Source organism: Scyliorhinus canicula, chromosome 14 (genome assembly GCF_902713615.1).
Source record: "Scyliorhinus canicula chromosome 14, sScyCan1.1, whole genome shotgun sequence".
Classification (NCBI taxonomy): Eukaryota; Metazoa; Chordata; class Chondrichthyes; order Carcharhiniformes; family Scyliorhinidae; genus Scyliorhinus; species Scyliorhinus canicula.
Window position 1 is genome coordinate 69,353,103 of NC_052159.1, and position 19,351 is coordinate 69,372,453.

Sequence of the window (19,351 nt, forward strand, 5' to 3'; positions counted from 1 at the left end):
TCTGATCGACTGCTCTACCCAAATTTAACTTGTGAAGCTGCCCCCAATCCTGAGCCACCTGAATCCTCAGATACCTGAAACTCCTCCCCACCATTTTAAACGGTAACTCCCTCAATTTGCTTTCCTGCCCCCGTGCCTGAAACGCAAACTCCTCGCTCTTTCCCATATTTACCTTGTAGCCTGAAAACCGCAAAAATTCTTCCAGTGCCTCCATTATTCCAGCCATGGCCAGGGCAAACAGCTGTGGGGAGGGCGGACATCCTTGTCTTGTCCCCGGCAAACACCAAAATATTCTGACCGGACCCAGTTGGTTCTTACATTTGTCACCGGAGCCTGGTATAGCAACCGGCCCCAATCCACAAATCAATGCCTGAAGCCAAACCTGCCTAAAATATCCCATAGGTACTTCCACTCCCCCCAGTCAAAGGCATTTTCTGCATCCATGGCTACTACCACCTCAACCTCACGTCCCTCCGCTGGCATCACTATAATATTTAAGAGCCGTCTAATATTGGACGCCAGGTTTCTACCCTTCACAAATCCCATCTGATCCTCCCCGATTACCTCTGGGACACAGTCCTCGATACGCCTGGCCAAGATCTTTGCCAGAAATTTACCGTCTACGTGCAAAAGAGAGATCGGCCTGTATGATCCACAGCTCTCTGGGTCCTTATCCCGCTTCAAAAGGAGAGAGATTGATGCTTGTGATAACGTTGGGGGGGGAGCTCCCGACTCCTTGGACTCATTAGAAGCTTTTTTTTGGTCCAGGTTTTATTGTACATCAACAGTTAATGCTATTTAGCGTTTTCCACCAACACATGGAGCCTGAGACTTCATTGGCTTAGCAAACTTCTGTTTGGGTGCTGTCTTCTGAGCAGCCTTAGCTGTAGCCGCACTGACTTTCTTTGTTGCTGCTTTGGCCTTCTTAACCTCCTTGGCAGCCCTGATTGCATGTTCACGTTGAGCCTTGCGCACCTCAGTCCTCTTGCATAATCTCAGCAAGAGAGGCACCAGTAATAGCCCGTTGGAACTTCACTGCACGACGGGAGCGCTTTTTCTGAATCTCTTCAGACTGTCCTTTTTTGTGCTTTTGCCTGTACAAGACAGTCCAGTTGATCTGTCGAGGGTTTCTCTTGGAGAGGAAGGCTGACTCGCATTTGGAGTTCAGAAACTGGAAAACCTTCCCATCAATTCTGGCATAGCGCTTCCCGTGATCCGGGGATATTTTATACCCACTGAAACTGCACAGCTGGACCTTCATCTCGACAGCAAAGATGGCAAGCTTTAACCAGGAGCGGCTCCAGTAACCCAGAAAGCTTTTTGTAGAACTTCACTGGGTATCCATCAGGTCCCGGGACCTTACCCGATTACATCGTCCCCAATCCATCTATCACCTCCCAGAGGCCAATTGGGCCCCCCCAAGCCTTCCACCAGCTCCTCATCTACCTTCGGGAACTTTAGCCCACCTAGAAAACGCTTCTCCCCGGCTGGGGGTTCCATTTTATAAAGTCGCCCATAGAATTCACGAAACACATCATTTACCGCCCCCAGGTCCACCACCACCTCCCCCCTCATATCCTTTACTTTCCCAATTTCCATCGGCGCCTCCTGTTTTCTCAGCTGATGTGCTAACATCCTACTAGCTTTCTCCCCATATTTGTACACCGCCCCTTTTACCCTCCTCAGCTGCCCCTCTGCCTTACCTGTGGACAGGAGCCCAAATTCCATTTGAAGTCTCTGATGCTCCGTCAGGAGCTCGTCATCTGGAGACTCCGCATATTACCTGTCCACCTTTAAAATTTCCCCTACCAGCCTGTCCAACTCTGCTCATTCCGTCTTCTCCCTGTGGGCCCGACTCGAGATGAATTCCCCTCTGATAACCGCCTTCAGTGCTTCGCAACCAACTCCTGCCGCAGTTTCACACGTGTCGTTGCTCTTTATGTACCCTCGGATGGCCTCCCTCACCCGCTCACAGATCTCATCCTCCGCTAGCAGCCCTACATCTAACCTCCATTGTGGACGCTGGGTCTTTCCTGTGTTCGCTCGTAGGTCTCTCCAGTGTGGGGCGTGATCCGACACCGCGATTGCTGAATATTCAGTGCCAGCCACCCCACCTAACAGCGTTTTTTCCAGTATGAAAAAGTCTATCCTGGAATACACCTTGTGCACATGGGCGTAAAATGAATACTCCTTGCTCCTTGGCCTCCTGAACCTCCACGGATCCACCCTTCCCATGGGCTCTATGAACCCCCTCAGCTCTTTCGCCATTGCTGAAACCTTTCCCGACCTGGAACTCGACTGGTCTAGTCTCGGATCTAGAACCGTGTTAAAATCTCCCCATAATCAGTCGGTGCGAGTCCAGGTCCGGAATCCTCCCCAGCACCCTCCTGATAAACACATCATCATCCCAGTTTGGGGCGGAAATATTCACCAACACCACAGCCATTCCCTCCAGCTTCCCACTAACAATAATAAATCTACCCCCCCAGGTCTGCCTCTATGTTTCCCATTCGAATGCCACCTTCCTGTTAACAAGAATTGCCACCCCCCTTGTTTTAAAGTCCAGTCCCGAATGAAACATCTGCCCGACCCATCCCTTCTTCAATCTAACTTGGTCTCCCAGCTTCAAATGTGTCTCTTGCAACATGGCCACGTCCGCCTTCAGCTGCCTCAAGGGGACCTTTTGGCCAACCTATTCAGCCCACATACGTTCCACGTGATCAACCTGGTCAGGGGCGCTGTACCCCCCTCCCCTGTCGATCAACCATGACCTTTCCGAGGCCAGCCCTTGGCCCATGCCCACACCTCATCTGGTTTGCCCCCCAGCAGCTACCATCGTCCACTCTCCTCCTCCAACACCTTGAAAGTCCCCTCCTCGTCAGCAGTCTCCACCGGTGTCTCCCCTCCCCCCCACTACATTGATCTTCAGCTCACCCCCCACTTTGCTTCCGTGGACTAGCCCTCCCAGCTGGCCTGGCAGCCCGTCCCTGGCGCATAGCATCCTACTGCCTGCTGGTTCTCTTCCCCCCCCTCCACTCTTAGTACAAGTTCCCAAAGCAATGGCAAAGAGCAAAAAAACAAACAGTCCCTCCCAAGGTCTGAGCACAAAGGTCCACCCCTCCTCCCGTAACAAAATCTTATCTAGTCAAACACCTTCAAACAGAACCAAATGAAAAAGACCAGAAAAAATAAAAAGAATTATACATGCAGAATCTCAAACATCTTTTCGAACATTGCAAATTAAATTAAAAGTTAAAAGTCTCAGGTTTTGAGATGATTGGTCTTTTGACAATCACAACCATCTTCCTTTGTGCTAGGTACGACTCCAACTAGTGGAAGGTACGCCAGCCCCCAAACTTCCTAAATCCATGGGTGATCTCAGGAAGGAGATCTGTCAGTGGCTACGGTGAGGAGGTCTTGTGGCGCAGTAGGTAGCAACCTTGCCACTAAAGTCAGAATCTTTGGATTTGAGTCCCACTCCAGGACCTGATAGTCCAGATGTGTTCATAATACAATGGAAAAGGTTGATCATCAACCTACAAATCCTTCCAAAACATGCCAGCATGGTGGCAATGCTGTCTCACACTTCCAGCGATCCAGGTTTGATTCTGGCCTTGGGTGACTATGTGGAGTTTGCACATTCTCCCAATGGCTGCATGGATTTCCTCCAGATGCTCCAGTTTCCTCTCACAGTCCATAGATGTGGTCATGCTAAATTACCCCTTAGTGACCAAAGATGTGCAGGTTAAATGCGGTTGTGGGGATAGGGTGCTTTTTTGGAGAATCGGTGCAGACTTCTTGGGCCGAATGGCCTCCTTCTGTACGGTAAGGATTCCATGGAAACTATGCCAATAGCAGACAGTAAGAGTGGGAGAGATTCCTGGTCAGCCATATCATGAAAATAAAGTTGGAGTCTCTACAATCACAATCCGTAGATCCAGGCTACAAATCGCCACACGTGAAAGGGATGTTTCTACAGCAATTAACTCAGTGATCTGCAACATGCACCAAAACTACGACATGTGACCAAATCCTTTGCATTAAAGTATTTTTGACTAATGGAGCATTTATAATATTATCCATGCTGATGGTGCATTTACACTGCAAGTTTGGCATTTGCACGAAGCAACTCCAGCTTTGCATTGACTCTACACTTGGGTAGTTTAAACCAGGTAGCAAGTCCAAAACTGACTTCAAAACAAAGACTTAAATTCCACGCTCCAGAAAGTCTCAATTCAGGTTATACAAGAGCTTGAATTCAGGCTTCACTTGAATTCTAACCAGCAGAGTAGATGTAAAGATAGATAAAGTGAAAATAAAAGTTCATGAGAAACTTAATTTATGTATTTCCCAACTTTACAAAATAACCTTTATCCTAGCACATTAAAGCCACAAGTTATCACAAGTAGACTAAAATTTATAAATGCCATGCAGATTTTTTTTGTACTAAAACTCCTTTGGAAATGCTGCCCATATTTATTTATGACGTTACTATTGCATTCAAATACAATAATGTACAGATTATACTTCATTGAATAAAAAGTAATTTGATACCAGAAACTCCTTTACAAAGACTCACTAACAAAATTTAGCATTATGCTTCAGAAATCTGATTTATAAATTAGCCAGCAGAATCCAGGCCAAGTGCCAAGTTGACAGCAACTACATAGGCATCATTTCACCTGTCCTAGTGAAAGAGAATTTCTAAATCAGATTTTAAAAGATTAATTTAGCCACCAAAATCCAGGCCAAGTGCCAGGTTGACAATGCCTAAATAGGCATCATTTCACCTGTTCTAGCAATGGAGAATTGAATGTGACTGTATCATTGACTTGAGAAAAGCAGCAGGTCACATTGGCCATCTCTATTAATTAGTTATTCTGCCTGGGTAGTGAAAATGCAGCTATTTACTTAATCAATGACTCAACCAAATGTCATTTCTACTGATTCGCTTATAAATTAATAGCAAGACCAGCTAATGTGCAGGTGCTAATTTATTTAAACTGTTCTCAGCATATTCTAGGAATTCCATAATCAACATCTGGCACTTAATGTTAGTTGTCAATTTCACTTAGACACACTTGTCTTAACAACTTTATTTATTATAAATGAGTAGAAATCATAATATATCATGAATAATTGTATAATGGATGAAATAGGCAAAGTAAATCAATTAGAAAAAAAAGCATACCACTATATTTAAAGACAAGTTGAATAGAATTGTTCTGATTAGCATCTTCAAATTCTGCTCTCATTTTGAAAATACTTGTTAAAATATCTTCTACTGCAATGTAGAATACCTTGCATTGAGGCATCAAATGTTAAAGCAAACTCCTTATTCTATAGCCAAGTAATAAAAATTAAAGAGATAACTGTTACTGGTCGAAGCAGGAATTGTCTTTGTTCCAAGAAGCTGTCCCATCAGTCACTTTCATGATGAAATTCGAGTTGCTGTAATGATTTAGTGTGGTAGCACACTAAAGTTGTGAAAGTGAAGCTGGAGGCCATTGCAGCAGAGTGCATTAAAATATTAAACTTGCAGGTGGGAGCTCTTTTCACTCAAAGTACTTCACCAAATGCCCTTTTCTTCCCCTTAAAATCTGTTTCTCGCACTAACGAAAGTATTCTGTAAACCTCAGTCCACAGGGTTCACCTATGGTCAATGTTGACTTGGTAAGAAAATAATGATAAACTGCAATCCCACCAATTGCTTCAAAAATAAAATAACCAATTCTACCATTGGATGCGTTTGACACACACAATAACACATTATATCCCAGCACTGATCCATTTTTTGTTAATTAAAAAAGTTAAGTTTAGCTTAGTTCATCAGATATGCTTGCTTTACAATGAAGGAAAACATGCAAGATGATAAACTACTGTATTTCCCAACTGTCCTCCTGGCATGGGGTGAACTCTGCCCTTCAATGGGCTCAGCTCATCCTACCAGGCAAAAAATCCTACCACTCAACAATCATTGAAGCACATAGACCAAGGCACACCTACAGCATTGTTACAATTAATAATAATAATCACTTATTGTCACAAGTAGGCTTCAATGAAGTCACTGTGAAAAGCTCAGAGTCGCCACATTCCGGCGACTGTTCGGGGAGGCCAGTATGGGAATTGAACCCGCGCTGCTGCCTCTTTCTGCATTACAAGACAGCTGTTTAGCCCACTGTGCTAAACCAGCCCCAATTCATAGAATCCCTACAGCGCAGGAGGAGACTATTCGGCCCATCGAGTCTGCAACCTTTGGACAATTTATCATGCTCAATCTACCTAACCTGCACATCTTTGGACTGAGGGAGGAAACTGGAGCACCCGGAAGAAACCCACGCAGACACGGGGAGAAGTTGCAAACTCCACACAGTCACCCAAAGTTGGAATCGAACCCGGGTCCTTGGAGCTGTGAGGCAATAGTGCCATCCACTGTGCCACCGTGCGGAGACAAAAAAAATAATACGGATCCAGGGAATCAAACAAAAACAGAAAATGCTGGAAAGTTACAGTACAGCTACTGTGGAGAGAAAAGACAAGTGAACATGCCAGGCATAACTTGATCATAGAAGGACCCAATTTGATGAGCATTTCCAGCATTTTCTACAATTGTCCTACAACGCCAGAAAGAACTTTTCTTAAAATCATAATCATCATACATTTCCTGTTTACAGCAAGCATAATTAAACAATAGCAATTACCAGAATATCTGCAATATCTTTACTGTCCTACTTACAATGGTTTGCTTTTATAACATACAGGATGACTTCCTGCCTACTTTAATTCCCCAAGAGAACATACTATATTGATTCACTTAACAATACTGTTAGAAAATTCAGTGATCTGTGCTCCTGTGGAGATTGTGACATCCAAGGGAAATATTCCAATGCTGATTGCGGCTCCTGCCTAGCAAGAAGAGCGACAGAGCATTTTGATTGGTCCCGCAGGTCAGTTCAAGGGCCAGTCAATTATAGTCAGTTAGTCAGTCATGAGCAGGTGTAGAAGGTGGTGACTAACTCCATACAGCTAAAGTCAGCTTTGGGGGCCATTGGTAACTCTGCAGATGAGACTCAGACCCTTGTTTGTTCTGTGCTGCTACTGGGGGAGCTCAGTTAAGGAGAAATTTTGGAAGCTATTGTTAGCTCGGTGTTGCCAAGGGTTGGGGCTCAAGGAATCTTGTGTGACTGAGTGTGTGTTCAGAAGCAGGAGACGAGGCTCCAGGAGAAAGGTGTTGTGGTGAGCAGTCACCGGGCAGTCTGGGCTCCGAAAACCTGAGGATCAAACCCTGAGAGGGAGCAGGGATTAAGGCAGTCTGAATCGGAGTGATTTTTGGAGGGAATTCAGAGGCTAGAACTCAAAGCTGAAGACTGGAAAGTCTTCAAAAGGGAGACAGAGCTTTTAGAGATCAAGTAACTCAGTGAATACTAACATCTGGGTTTACTACATCTGCCATTTGATGTGCACTGTAGGGTACTCAACTACATTTTGTCTGTTAATTCATGTGTGCCTTATATTAATTCTGAATGTTAATTCATGTGTGCCGCATGTTAATTCTGAATGTTAGCGATAAGAAATATATTACATAAGTAAATTTATTAGTAGATTGTTTTATTTTTTTAAATAATCTTTATTGTCACAAACAGGCTTACATTAACACCGCAATGAAGTTACTGTGAAAAGCCCCTAGTCGCCACATTTCGGTGCCTGTTCGGGTACACACAGAGGGAGAATTCAGAATGTCCAAATTACCTAACAGCACGTCTTTGAGGACTTGTGGAAGGAAACCGGAGCACCAGGAGGAAACCCACGCAGACATGGGAAGAACATGCAGACTCAACACAGACAGTGACCCAAGCTGGGAATCGAACCTAGGACCCTGGAGCTGTGAAGCAACAATGCTACCTACTGAGCTACAGTGCAGCCCCTTGTTAAGTGAAGTTTGTTCAAAACCCATGAAATCCTGTGTCTTTATTCCAAAGGCAGATGTCATTAATCTCAAAAACTTTAACTAGGTTAAACAAGATGTGGAGATGCCGGCGTTTGACTGGGGTGAGCACAGTCAGAAGTCTTACAACAACAGGTAAAGTCCAACAGGTTTGTTTCAAACACTAGCTTTCGGAGCACTGCTCCTTCCTCAGGTGAATGAGGAAGGAGCAGTGTCCGAAAGCTAGTGTTTGAAACAAACTGTTAGACTTTAATTTGGTGTTGTAAGACTTCTTACTAGGTTAAACAAAACATTACTGAACTGTACATCCCCCACGTTCCATAGTCTAGCCAAGGATCGTAACAATATACTGGTTGTTCCTCACAATTTTGAGGCTACAGGTCTACATCAATCGGGGAGGAACTGAAAATTTAACAATATGTTTTTACCAGCATGTGCTGTAAAAAGATTTTCCAATAGATTGCTGCAGGTGCCAATTACTGAACAAATGTTACCTAAATATATGCTGGACAAGACACTAGTAGAACTCAGCTGAAACATTGTGCACCACACTATAGGAAGGATGTGAACACATTGGAGATAGTGCAGAAGAAATTTACAAAAATGGCTTCAGGCATGAGAAACTTCAGTTATGAGGATAGATTGATGAGGTTGGGACTGTTCTCCTTGGACAAGGCTAAGGAGACTTGACAGAAGTTCAAAGTCATGAGGGGCTGGAGAGAGTAGATGGGGAGAAACCATTCCCACTCATAAAATGATCACGAACAAGAGGACACAAATTTAAAATGACTTGCAAAAGAAGCAAAATGTGCTGGGAGAGAAAATAAACTTTTTCACACAAGGAGTGGTTTGGGTCTGGAATGCACTGCCTGAAAGTATGGCAGGAGCAGATTCAACAGAGGCATTCTGGAGCGTGTTATATGATTACTTGAATAGAAACAAGGTGCAGGGGTACTGCGAAAGTGGCAGAGGAATGGACTAAGTCATAATGATAATTTGGAGTCAGTGCAGGATGGACCAAATATCCTCCTCCTGCTGTCATGGGAATGTCATTTTAAGAAACGTTTGTATTTTCAAGTGGCTGCAGTGATGTCAGTGTGTGGGTGGAGCTGGGGTCTGGCTCTGCTTTTTACTTTCGTTTTGAGCTGGAAGCTGTTTTTGGCTCCGAGTTTTTGTTTCGTTTTTCAGTTGGAGAGCTAAAAGGGCCTTTGATTTATGGATGTTGTTAGGAAAGTTACTAAGGGTGCACCTATAGAGTATCTTTGGGGGGAATATCAGTGTTGGTAGTTGATAAGATGTTTACTGTGTGTTTATAAAATGTTAACTCGATTCATACAGTAAACATTGTTTTGTTAAAAAAAATACTTTAGATCTCTGTTGCATTACACATGTAAAGTGGGCCCTTGTGCTCCCCATAACCAAAATCTATTAAAAGTTGTGGGTCAGGTGAACTCCATGATATACTTTGTTGTTCTCTAAACCATAGCCCATAATACTGCGTCGTAACAATTCTGTGATTCAATATATATAAGAAACAATCGTAACATTTTATTTTACACACAATTATAGAATCTACAGCATATAAATGAAATCATCTGACCCATTGTCTGTGCTGCTGCTAGTTCTTCAAATGAGTCATGCCCACCACACAGGTATGAAATGAAATGAAAATGAAAATTGCTTATTGTCACGAGTAGGCTTCAATGAAGTTACTGTGAAAAGCCCCTAGTTGCCACATTCCGGGGCCTGTCCCGGGAGGCTGGTACGGGTATGAAATGCATAGAATCCCAACTGTGCAGAAGGAAGCCATTCGGCCCATAAATACTGCACTGAGCCTCCGAAAGAGCATTCCACTTAGCCCCTCTTAGTGTAACCCCATGGAATCATGAGCAATCTACCTAATCGGCACATCACTAGACTGTGGAAGGAAACTGGAGCACCCGGAGGAAACCCACACAGACAGGGGGAAAACTTGAAAACTGCACAGGCCAGAATTGTACCAGGGTCCCTAGCATTGAAGCAGTAGTACGGACCACTGTGCCATCATGCCATCCTTTGCCTCCTTCTGCATCGAGCGTCACTTCATCCTCATTAATATTAATCTCCAGTTCGGATTCCCTTGCCCTCTGAATTAACTGCCCTTTTGTGCTCTATAACTTTCTTCCTCTATATAAAAGTCCCTCCTATATCAATAGCCAACCGTTTGATTGTGTCATAATATTCCATGCCCTCAAATCAGTTGGCTGTGCCATATTCCATGGCCTCAATCAGTGACAAGGCCAGCTCCAATCATCAACCTTCTTCCAACTCGTTTCTTCTGCATCTACCCCAGGAAAATACACTTTCCCAAATAAATTACATTTCCCAGCTCTTAATTGGCTCGCCCATGGCCCTTTATTCAACACTATACTTGTACTGAAGCTTTCCATTCCCTTCACCCTTTGATGTCTTTGTACCCCTAGAAAAGTTGTCCTCTCTCATTCCCTATTTCCCTAGTATGTGACCCAACTTTGCTCCCCAAGGTCAAAGGGGCCCAGACATGAGGGTGACTTATGTACAGCTGGTTTAGTCTTCTATCACAACAACCAGCTGGGCTAAACCAAGTGCCATTACACCCCTTAATTGCCAAAATAATCCTGAAGTATTTTGGGGAACCAACATGACCACCTGCCATATTCTTAAAACCCTCTTTTCTTCCCCTTTCACCCTCAGCAACATCAAGTAGTACATCAAGCCCCTTTACTACATCAAGTAGAACATTCTGCCTCTTTCACCCTCAGCGACATCAAGTAGTACATCAAGGGTCCCAGGTTCGATTCCCTGCTGGGTCACTGTCTGTGCGGAGTCTGCGCGTTCTCCCCATGTCTGCGTGGGTTTCCTCCAGGTGCTCCGGTTTCCTCCCACAGTCCAAAGACGTGCAGGTTAGGTGGATTATCCATGCTAAATTGCCCTTAGTGTCCAAAAAGGTTAGGAGGGGCTTTTGGGTTACGGGGATAGGGTGGAAGTGAGGGCTTAAGTGGGCCGGTGCAGACTCGATGGGCCGAATGGCCTCCTTCTTCACTGTATGTTCTAGGTGCAGGGAGATCATGGGCCTCTTTGGTACAAAGATAGAGACCATTCATTCAGCTGTCAACCAAGCTATATCTTCCTCCATGCTCCATTCTGCTTAACCGTAACTCACTTTTTCTCCAGTTTCTTGATGGTTGGAGTAAACTTGTAAAAATATTAACTGAGGCAAAGCAATGTCAGGTTCAGAAAATCTATTTCAACGATGTAACAGGCTAACCCTCCCAGAAATGGAAGGAGGATCACGCACAGCAAAACTAGCAAGTAACTCATCTCCTGACTCTCCAAAGCCGGTCTACCACCGACAAGGTACAAATCAGGTGTGTGATGGAATACTCTCCACTTGCCTGGACGAATGCAGCTCCAACAATATTCAAAAAGCTTCCTATTTGATTAGCACCTCATTAAACCTCCATTCATTTCACCACTGGTGCACAGTGTATGATCTAGAAGATGCATTGCAATAATTCGCTAAGGCATCTTAGACAGTACCTTCCAAACCTGTAATATCTGCTACTAGAAAGACAAGGGTAGCAAATGTGTGGGGACACCCCCCCCCCCCAAAACCGCAAGCTCCCCTCAGAGTCACACACCACCCTGATCTGGAGCTGTATAATTATTCCTCCACTGTTGGCAATCAGTAGCTAGTGGTGTCCCTCAGGGATCTGTGTTGGGCCCACAATTGTTCACAATTTACATTGATGATTTGGAGTTGGGGACCAAGGGCAATGTGTCCAAGTTTGCAGATGACACTAAGATGAGTGGTAAAGCGAAAAGTGCAGAGGATACTGGAAGTCTGCAGAGGGATTTGGATAGGTTAAGTGAATGGGCTCGGGTCTGGCAGATGGAATACAATGTTGACAAATGTGAGGTTATCCATTTTGGTAGGAATAACAGCAAACGGGATTATTATTTAAACGATAAAATATTAAAGCATGCCGCTCTTCAGAGAGACTTGGGTGTGCTAGTACATGAGTCACAGAAGGTTGGTTTACAAGTGCAACAGGTGATTAAGAAGGCAAATGGAATTTTGTCCTTCATTGCTAGAGGGATGGAGTTTAAGACTAGGGAGGTTATGTTGCAATTGTATAAGGTGTTAGTGTGGCCACACCTGGAGTATTGTGTTCAGTTTTGGTCTCCTTACTTGAGAAAGGACGTACTGGCGCTGGAGGGTGTGCAGAGGAGATTCACTAGGTTAATCCCAGAGCTGAAGGGGTTGGATTATGAGGAGAGGTTGAGTAGACTGGGACTGTACTCGTTGGAATTTAGAAGGATGAGGGGGGATCTTATAGAAACATTTAAAATTATGAAGGGAATAGATAGGATAGATGCGGGCAGGTTGTTTCCACTGGCGGGTGACAGCAGAACTAGGGGGCATAGCCTCAAAATAAGGGGAAGTAGATTTAGGACTGAGTTTAGGAGGAACTTCTTCACCCAAAGGGTTGTGAATCTATGGAATTCCTTGCCCAGTGAAGCAGTTGAGGCTCCTTCATTACATGTTTTTAAGGTAAAGATAGATAGTTTTTTGAAGAATAAAGGGATTAAGGGTTATGGTGTTCGGGCCGGAAAGTGGAGCTGAGTCAACAAAAGATCAGCCATGATCTAATTGAATGGCGGAGCAGGCTCGAGGGGCCAGATGGCCTACTCCTGCTCCTAGTTCTTATGTTCCAGGGTCAAGAACCTGGAACTCCCTTTTTAATGGCACAGTGTGTGTACCTACATTACATGGCCTGCAGCAGTTCAAGAATGAAGCTCACCACCATCTTCTCAAGGGCAATTAGTGAGGGGCAACAAATGTTGATTTGCCAACAATGCTCATATTCCATGAATGAATAAAACCAAATAAATCTGGTGAACCAAACGTCCTGTTTCGGAGCTCTAAAATTCAATGTGTTAAATTATCTCTTCTGTGTTCTTTTTTAAAATTCTTACAACACTGGGTAAAGTCCAACAGGTTTGTTTCAAATCACTAGCTTTCAGAGCGCAGCTCCTTCATCAGGTGAATGGGGAAGGAGCTGTGCTCCGAAAGCTAGTGATTCCAAACAAACCTGTTGGGCTTTAACATGGTGGTGTCAGACTTCCTTAAAATGCTTCTGGTATAGTCTTGCCTTCACGCAGTTTCAGTACAAATGCATCTCACAATCACACTAAGCAAGGCTACAACTTGATCACTTGGTGAAAGTGTAGCGTTAAATATAGGGTGGGAAAATAGTGACAATGCACAATTTGTGGATAACAGAAAAAAAGAGACCAACTTACATCAATATCCTCCTGGTTAAATGTTTCTGGATCCTCACCCATCATGTTAGCCAGGTGCCTTTTCCCAATATTGAACTCTTCAATCTGCTGTTTTATGAATTCTTCAGTGTATTTTGCATGGAATGTAGCAGCCATACTCTTTTTATGTAAAGAGGAGCTGCTGCAGATTGATCTCATTACCTAGAATAAAATAAAACAGCATTATCTTTTAGCTTATGATCTAGTAGTGAATTGCCTTTACATACTAAGAGTCTAGATTTCCACTAAAAGCGTTTATTCCACTCAAATAGAGCAAGATTGCCTTTCTAGCTTCCCCCTCATACTGCATTGAAAAAATACCCAAAAAGAAATGAGCTTGAACATCCTCAACCCAATCCTGGAGCACAACATTTTCTACAATTCAGTAAATCTAAAACTTTAAGTCTTGAAGCCGCAAGATGTGGATATGGGAACTTGAAATCACATTCAAGTAGTAGGACATGATCTTTTGGACGAAGGAAACACGAATGAAGGAGTAAACTCCGTAGATGGTTGTGTTGATAACCAATGCCCAAATGCAAAACAAATGTTCTATTCACTCCACAGATATGACGAGCATAAACATTCATCAATAATAAACCCGCCAGGAAGGTGCACTGGCAAAGTTGGGATACACTGTACTCAGTCAAGATGTCAGTAGTTTGAAAGAATGACAGAGTTCAACATAAACTCTAATAATAATAATAATCTTTATTAGTGTCACAAGTAGGCTTACATTAACACTGCAATGAAGTTACTGTGAAAATCCCCTAGTCACCACACTCCGGCGCCTGTTCAGGTACACCGAGGGAGAATTCAGAATGTCCAATTCACCTAAAGCACGTCTTTCAGGACTTGTGGGAAGAAACCGGAGCACACGTAGGAAACCCACGCAGACACAGGGAGAATGTGCAGACTCCGCACAGTGACCCAAGCTGGAATTGAACCTGGGACTGTGGCGCTGTGAAGCAACAGTGTTTACCACTGTGCTACCGTGTCGTCTACAAGAGTACGACAGTCAGATAAAGGGAAACACCCATCAGACAGCATTGAGACTTTTTGGATTAAGTCAGTCCCATCTACCATTTACTTTAAGCCAAATATGAAGTATTTATCGGAACAAAGAATTCTTACTCCTACTGCCATTCTCTCAAGAAATTCTGTATACAGACCATATGATTTACAACTGACCAACTCACATAGGCTTTTATTATGCAATAAAACAATATAATGAAGAGCCTAAGATTACACTGATTTCTAAAAATGTATGTATTTTGAATCACATTTGAATTCTTTAAGTTTATATATTTCCTATAGAAGAGATTACTTTTCTGTTAGGTATCCAGCCATGACTCTGTGATAACACTCCTGCATCTGAGTCAACAATTCAGGCCAATATGCACGGATGGGAAGTGATGCATTTTGGATGAGATGTAAAACCAAAGTCCGCTTTGACACCTCAGGTTGTAGGGCAGTTCTCCCAGTGTTCTAGTCAATATTTATCCCTCAAGCAACATGGTTAAAACAAATGAACTACTCATTAATCTTAGAACATAGAACAGGCCCTTCGGACTTCGATGTTGTGCCGAGCAATGATCACCCTACTCAAACCCACCTATCCACCCTATACCCGTAACCCAACACCCCCCCCCCCCCCCCTAACCTTACTTTTTAGGACACTATGGGCAATTTAGCATGGCCAATCCACCTAACCCGCACATCTTTGGACTGTGGGAGGAAACCGGAGCACCCGGAGGAAACCCACGCACACACGGGGAGGACGTGCAGACTCCGCACAGACAGTAACCCAGCCGGGAACCAAACCTGGGACCCTGGAGCTGTGAAGCATTTATGCTAACCGCCATGCTACCGTGCTGCCCAATCTTGTGCTTGGATTGCCAGAAGGCATTTGACGAGGTGCCAAATCTAAGGTCACAACACAAAGAGCTCATGGTGTGGAGGAAACATATTACCATGGGTAGAGGATTGGCCAGCTAACAGGAAACGTAAGCATAAATGGGTTGGAACAATGTAATGAGTGGAATACTACAGAGGTCAGTGCTTGGACCACAACTGTTTACAATCTGTAACTTAGATGAAGGGGCATCCAGATCCCCCTGTACCACATAGTTCTGTAATCTCTCACCATTGGATAACATGCTGCTTTTCTATTCTTCCTGCCAAAGGGATACAAGTTTGCATTTTCCAACATCATACTCCACCTGCCAAAATGTTTGCACGCTCACTTACCTTATCTTTACCCCTTTGCAAACAAGCCCGACATAAATTCCGCTATCTGGGGATCCAAATAGCCCATGACTGGAAAGGGATCCACAAATGGAACCTCACCAGCCTGACGGAGGAAGTTAAAAAGGACCTGCAAAGATGGAACACACTCCCGCTCTCCCTCGCGGGGAGAGTTCAGACGATCAAAATGAACGTACTGCCCAGGTTCCTCTTCCTGTTTAGATCCATTCCGATCTACATCCCCAAGGCCTTTTTCAAAGCTCTGGACAAACTCATCATGGCGTTCGTATGGGGGGGTAAAAATGCTAGGATCCCAAAGAAGGTCTTACAAAAAACAAAAACCAGGGGAGGGTTAGCCCTCCCGAATCTACAATTATACCACTGGGCAGCAACAGCCGAGCGAGTAAGGGGATGGATCCAGGAGCCAGAAGCTGAGTGGGTGCGTGCGGAGGAGGCCTCCTGCATGGGAACCTCCCTCCGGGCCCTCGCCACGGCAGCACTCCCATCCCCACCCAAAAAACACTCCAGCAGCTCAGTGGTGACAGCCACCCTCCAATCCTGGAACCAACTGCGGCAGCAACTTGGCCTGACCAAAATGTCGAACAGGGCTCCCATCTGCAACAACCATAGGTTCACACCAGCACTGACTGACGCCACCTTCAAAAGGTGGAGGCAGGACGGGGGGACACTGACAGTCAGGGACCTATACACGGACGACAGGATCGCAACACTGGACGAACTGACAGAGAAATTTCAGCTAGCTGGGGGGGAACGAGCTACGGTACCTGCAGCTCAAAAACTTCCTACGAAAGGAGACAAGGACGTACCCACAACCGCCACGACAGACACTACTGGAAGACCTACTGGACGCAAGTATCCTAGAGAAAGGGAACTGTAGTGACATGTATGACCGACTGGTAGATAGGGACGACACCGTACTGGACGCAACAAGGAGGAAATGGGAGGACGACCTGGGGATGGAGATAGGGTGGGGACTCTGGAGCGAAGCACTGCATAGGGTCAACTCCACCTCCACGTGCGCAAGGCTCAGCCTGACGCAACTAAAAGTGGTACATAGAGCCCACTTAACAAGAACCCGTATGAGTAGGTTCTTCCCGGAGGTGGAAGACAGATGTGAACGGTGCCAAAGAGGCCCGGCCAACCACGCCCACATGTTCTGGTCTTGCCCCAGACTCGTGGAGTACTGGACAGCCTTCTTCGAGGTTATGTCCAAAGTGGTGGGAGTGAGGGTGGAGCCATGCCCGATAGTGGCGGTCTTCGGGGTTTCAGAACAGCCAGATCTATTCCTGGGGAGGAGGGCGGACGCCCTTGCCTTTGCCTCCCTGATCGCCCGCCGTAGAATCCTGTTTGGCTGGCGGTCAGCAGCACCGCCCAGAGCTGCGGACTGGCTGTCCGACCTCTCGGAATCTCTCCAAATGGAGAAAATTAAATTTGCCATCCGAGGGTCGGACGACGGCTTCCACAGAACGTGGGAGCCATTCATGCAACTGTTCCGGGACCTATTTGTGGCCAATGTACAAGAGGAAGAATAGTCGGGGGAAGGTAGCGGGAGGGGGGGGGGGGGGGGGGGGCTACAGGTTCGTTACGGGGGTTGGATGGCTAGCTAAGGCCCAAAACCAAACTAAATAAACATGTTGGGGGGGGGGGGCGCAGTTACTACTACGAAGATGCTTACCTGTAAATATGTATGTTAATTTTTGCGTGTTTGTTTTTTTTTTCTCTCCTAACAATTTGTAATTTGTTCAATATAAAATATGAAAACTGAATAAAAACATTTATAAAAAAAAAAATCTTTACCCCTTTGCAGTCTCCCGGTGTTCTCTCCACAACTTACTTTCTCATCTTTGGGTCATCAGCAAATTAGCAACCATACATTCAGCCCCTTCATCTAAGTAATTGATATAGATTGTAAACAATTGTGGTCCAAGCACTGATCTCTGTAGTATTCCACTAGTTACATTTTTCCAAGTACGTTTCCCATTATGGGAAAGACCAGAATTCAGCGACAATTGAAAAATAAGTGGCTGCCCAGTAAGGATGGAGACTAGGAGCACTTTCTTTGGAGAAAAGCAAAGGCAGAATCATTTTTAAAAAAAAATTTAGATTACCCAATTATTTTTTCCAATTAAGGGGCAATTTAGTGTGGCCAATTCACCTAATCTGCACATCTTTGGGTTGTGGGGGCGAAACCCATGGGGAGAATGTGCAAACTCCACACGGAGAGTGACCCAGGGCTGGGATTCGAACCCGGTTCCTCAGCGCCGTAGGCAGCAATGCTAACCACTGTGCCACCGTGCTGCCCTCAAAGGCAGAATCATTGATCAAGGCAGACGTAGATAGATTCTCGACTGGCAAGAGTCAAAAAGTATCAGAGTGGTCGGAAAGTGGTGTTGAGGCCACAGTCAAATCAGCCATGAACTTACTGAATAACAGACCAGACGCGAGAGTCAAATATGCCTGCTCCTAATTCATATGTTCATATGACCTTGCTGTGTGCACATTAGTTGCATTATAGTACCTCACTATGAACAGACATATTATTGCCTTTTCTTACCAGTCTGTTTTTCACATAACTTTATCTAAGAGTACTCAACATTAAGCTAAATATTCCCAAAACCTCAAACTTAATTTATTATTTCACTGGATGTGGGTGTCACTGGCAAGGCCAGCATTCGTTGACAATCCCTAATTGCCATTTAATAGAATGGTTTGCTAGGCCTTTTCAGAGGGCAGTTAGGATTCAACTACATTGCTGATGGTCTGGAGTCACATGTCGGCCAGACCAAGTAAAAAGGCCAGGCAATTCCCATTAGGGCATCAACGAACCAAATGGGCATTACAACAATTGATGATAGTTGAGACTAGCTTTAAATTACGTATTTTACTCACTGAATTTAAATTCCACTAGCTGCCACAGTGAAATTTGAACCAGTGCCTGGGCCTCTGGATTACTAATCCAGAAACATTGCCCTGACACCAACATCTCCCTTTACTTGACCCATTTACAGCAGTGGTAAGTGAAGAAATCCCAGTTATTTACTGAAGAATGAGACCACAAGATTCCACTGTTTACAACAGAACAACTTTTACTACACAATAAAAAGCAAAATATTAAATGCTGTTAAAACCCAGAATCAACACAAATTAAATATGAAGAGGCAAATTGCGACTGATTATTGACTACAAATTACACATTAAACAGCGCATATGCCCAATGAGATCTCATGAATTGGCTTGGAATTCCACCCAGCAAGTATGCCATCAATCTCAGTCACAAAGTCCTTCAAAACGGTCTTCCTCATGTATATCAGCTCCTTTTTTTGGATTTGATCTTTTTAAAAATAAATTTAGAGTGCCAAATTCTTTTCTCCAATTAAGCGACAATTTAGTGCGGCCAATCCACTTACCTGCATATCTCTGGGTTGTGGGGGTAAGACCCACACAGACGCGGGGAGAATGTGCAACTTCCACACAGACAGGGACCCAGGGCCGGGATCCAACCCAGGGTCCCAGCGCCGTGAGACAGCAATGCTAACCACTGCACCACCCATTTTTAAAGATTTAACCTGATCCTCAGCTGACAGCAGCACAAAACAAACCCAGGTTCTATGGGCTCGGTTTTCATTAAAAAGGCACACGTCTGCAGAACATCCTCAACTTGGTCTGGGTGGCATTAGTCTACTGTTGAAGTGACAAACAGCTGCAACAACTCTTTGCTTATTCTCAGCTTCTGGATCTAGCCTCCGTCACCTTCAGCCTGCCTTTACTGCACCATTGGAATCATCATTATCATCT

The 19,351-nt window shown here is 44.6% G+C and overlaps 1 protein-coding gene and 1 pseudogene across 2 annotated transcripts in view; both read right to left on the reverse strand.

Moving 5' to 3' along the window:
• mrps9 (mitochondrial ribosomal protein S9) overlaps nucleotides 1-19,351 on the reverse strand; it is a 151,408-nt gene that overhangs the window by 118,986 nt on the left and 13,071 nt on the right. For both annotated transcript variants that reach the window (XM_038817816.1, XM_038817817.1), the window contains exon 2: nucleotides 13,271-13,450. In XM_038817816.1, the coding sequence (XP_038673744.1) occupies nucleotides 13,271-13,450 (180 nt within the window). The remainder of the gene's footprint in view (nucleotides 1-13,270; nucleotides 13,451-19,351) is intronic.
• Nucleotides 794-1,293, reverse strand: LOC119977160 (annotated as a pseudogene).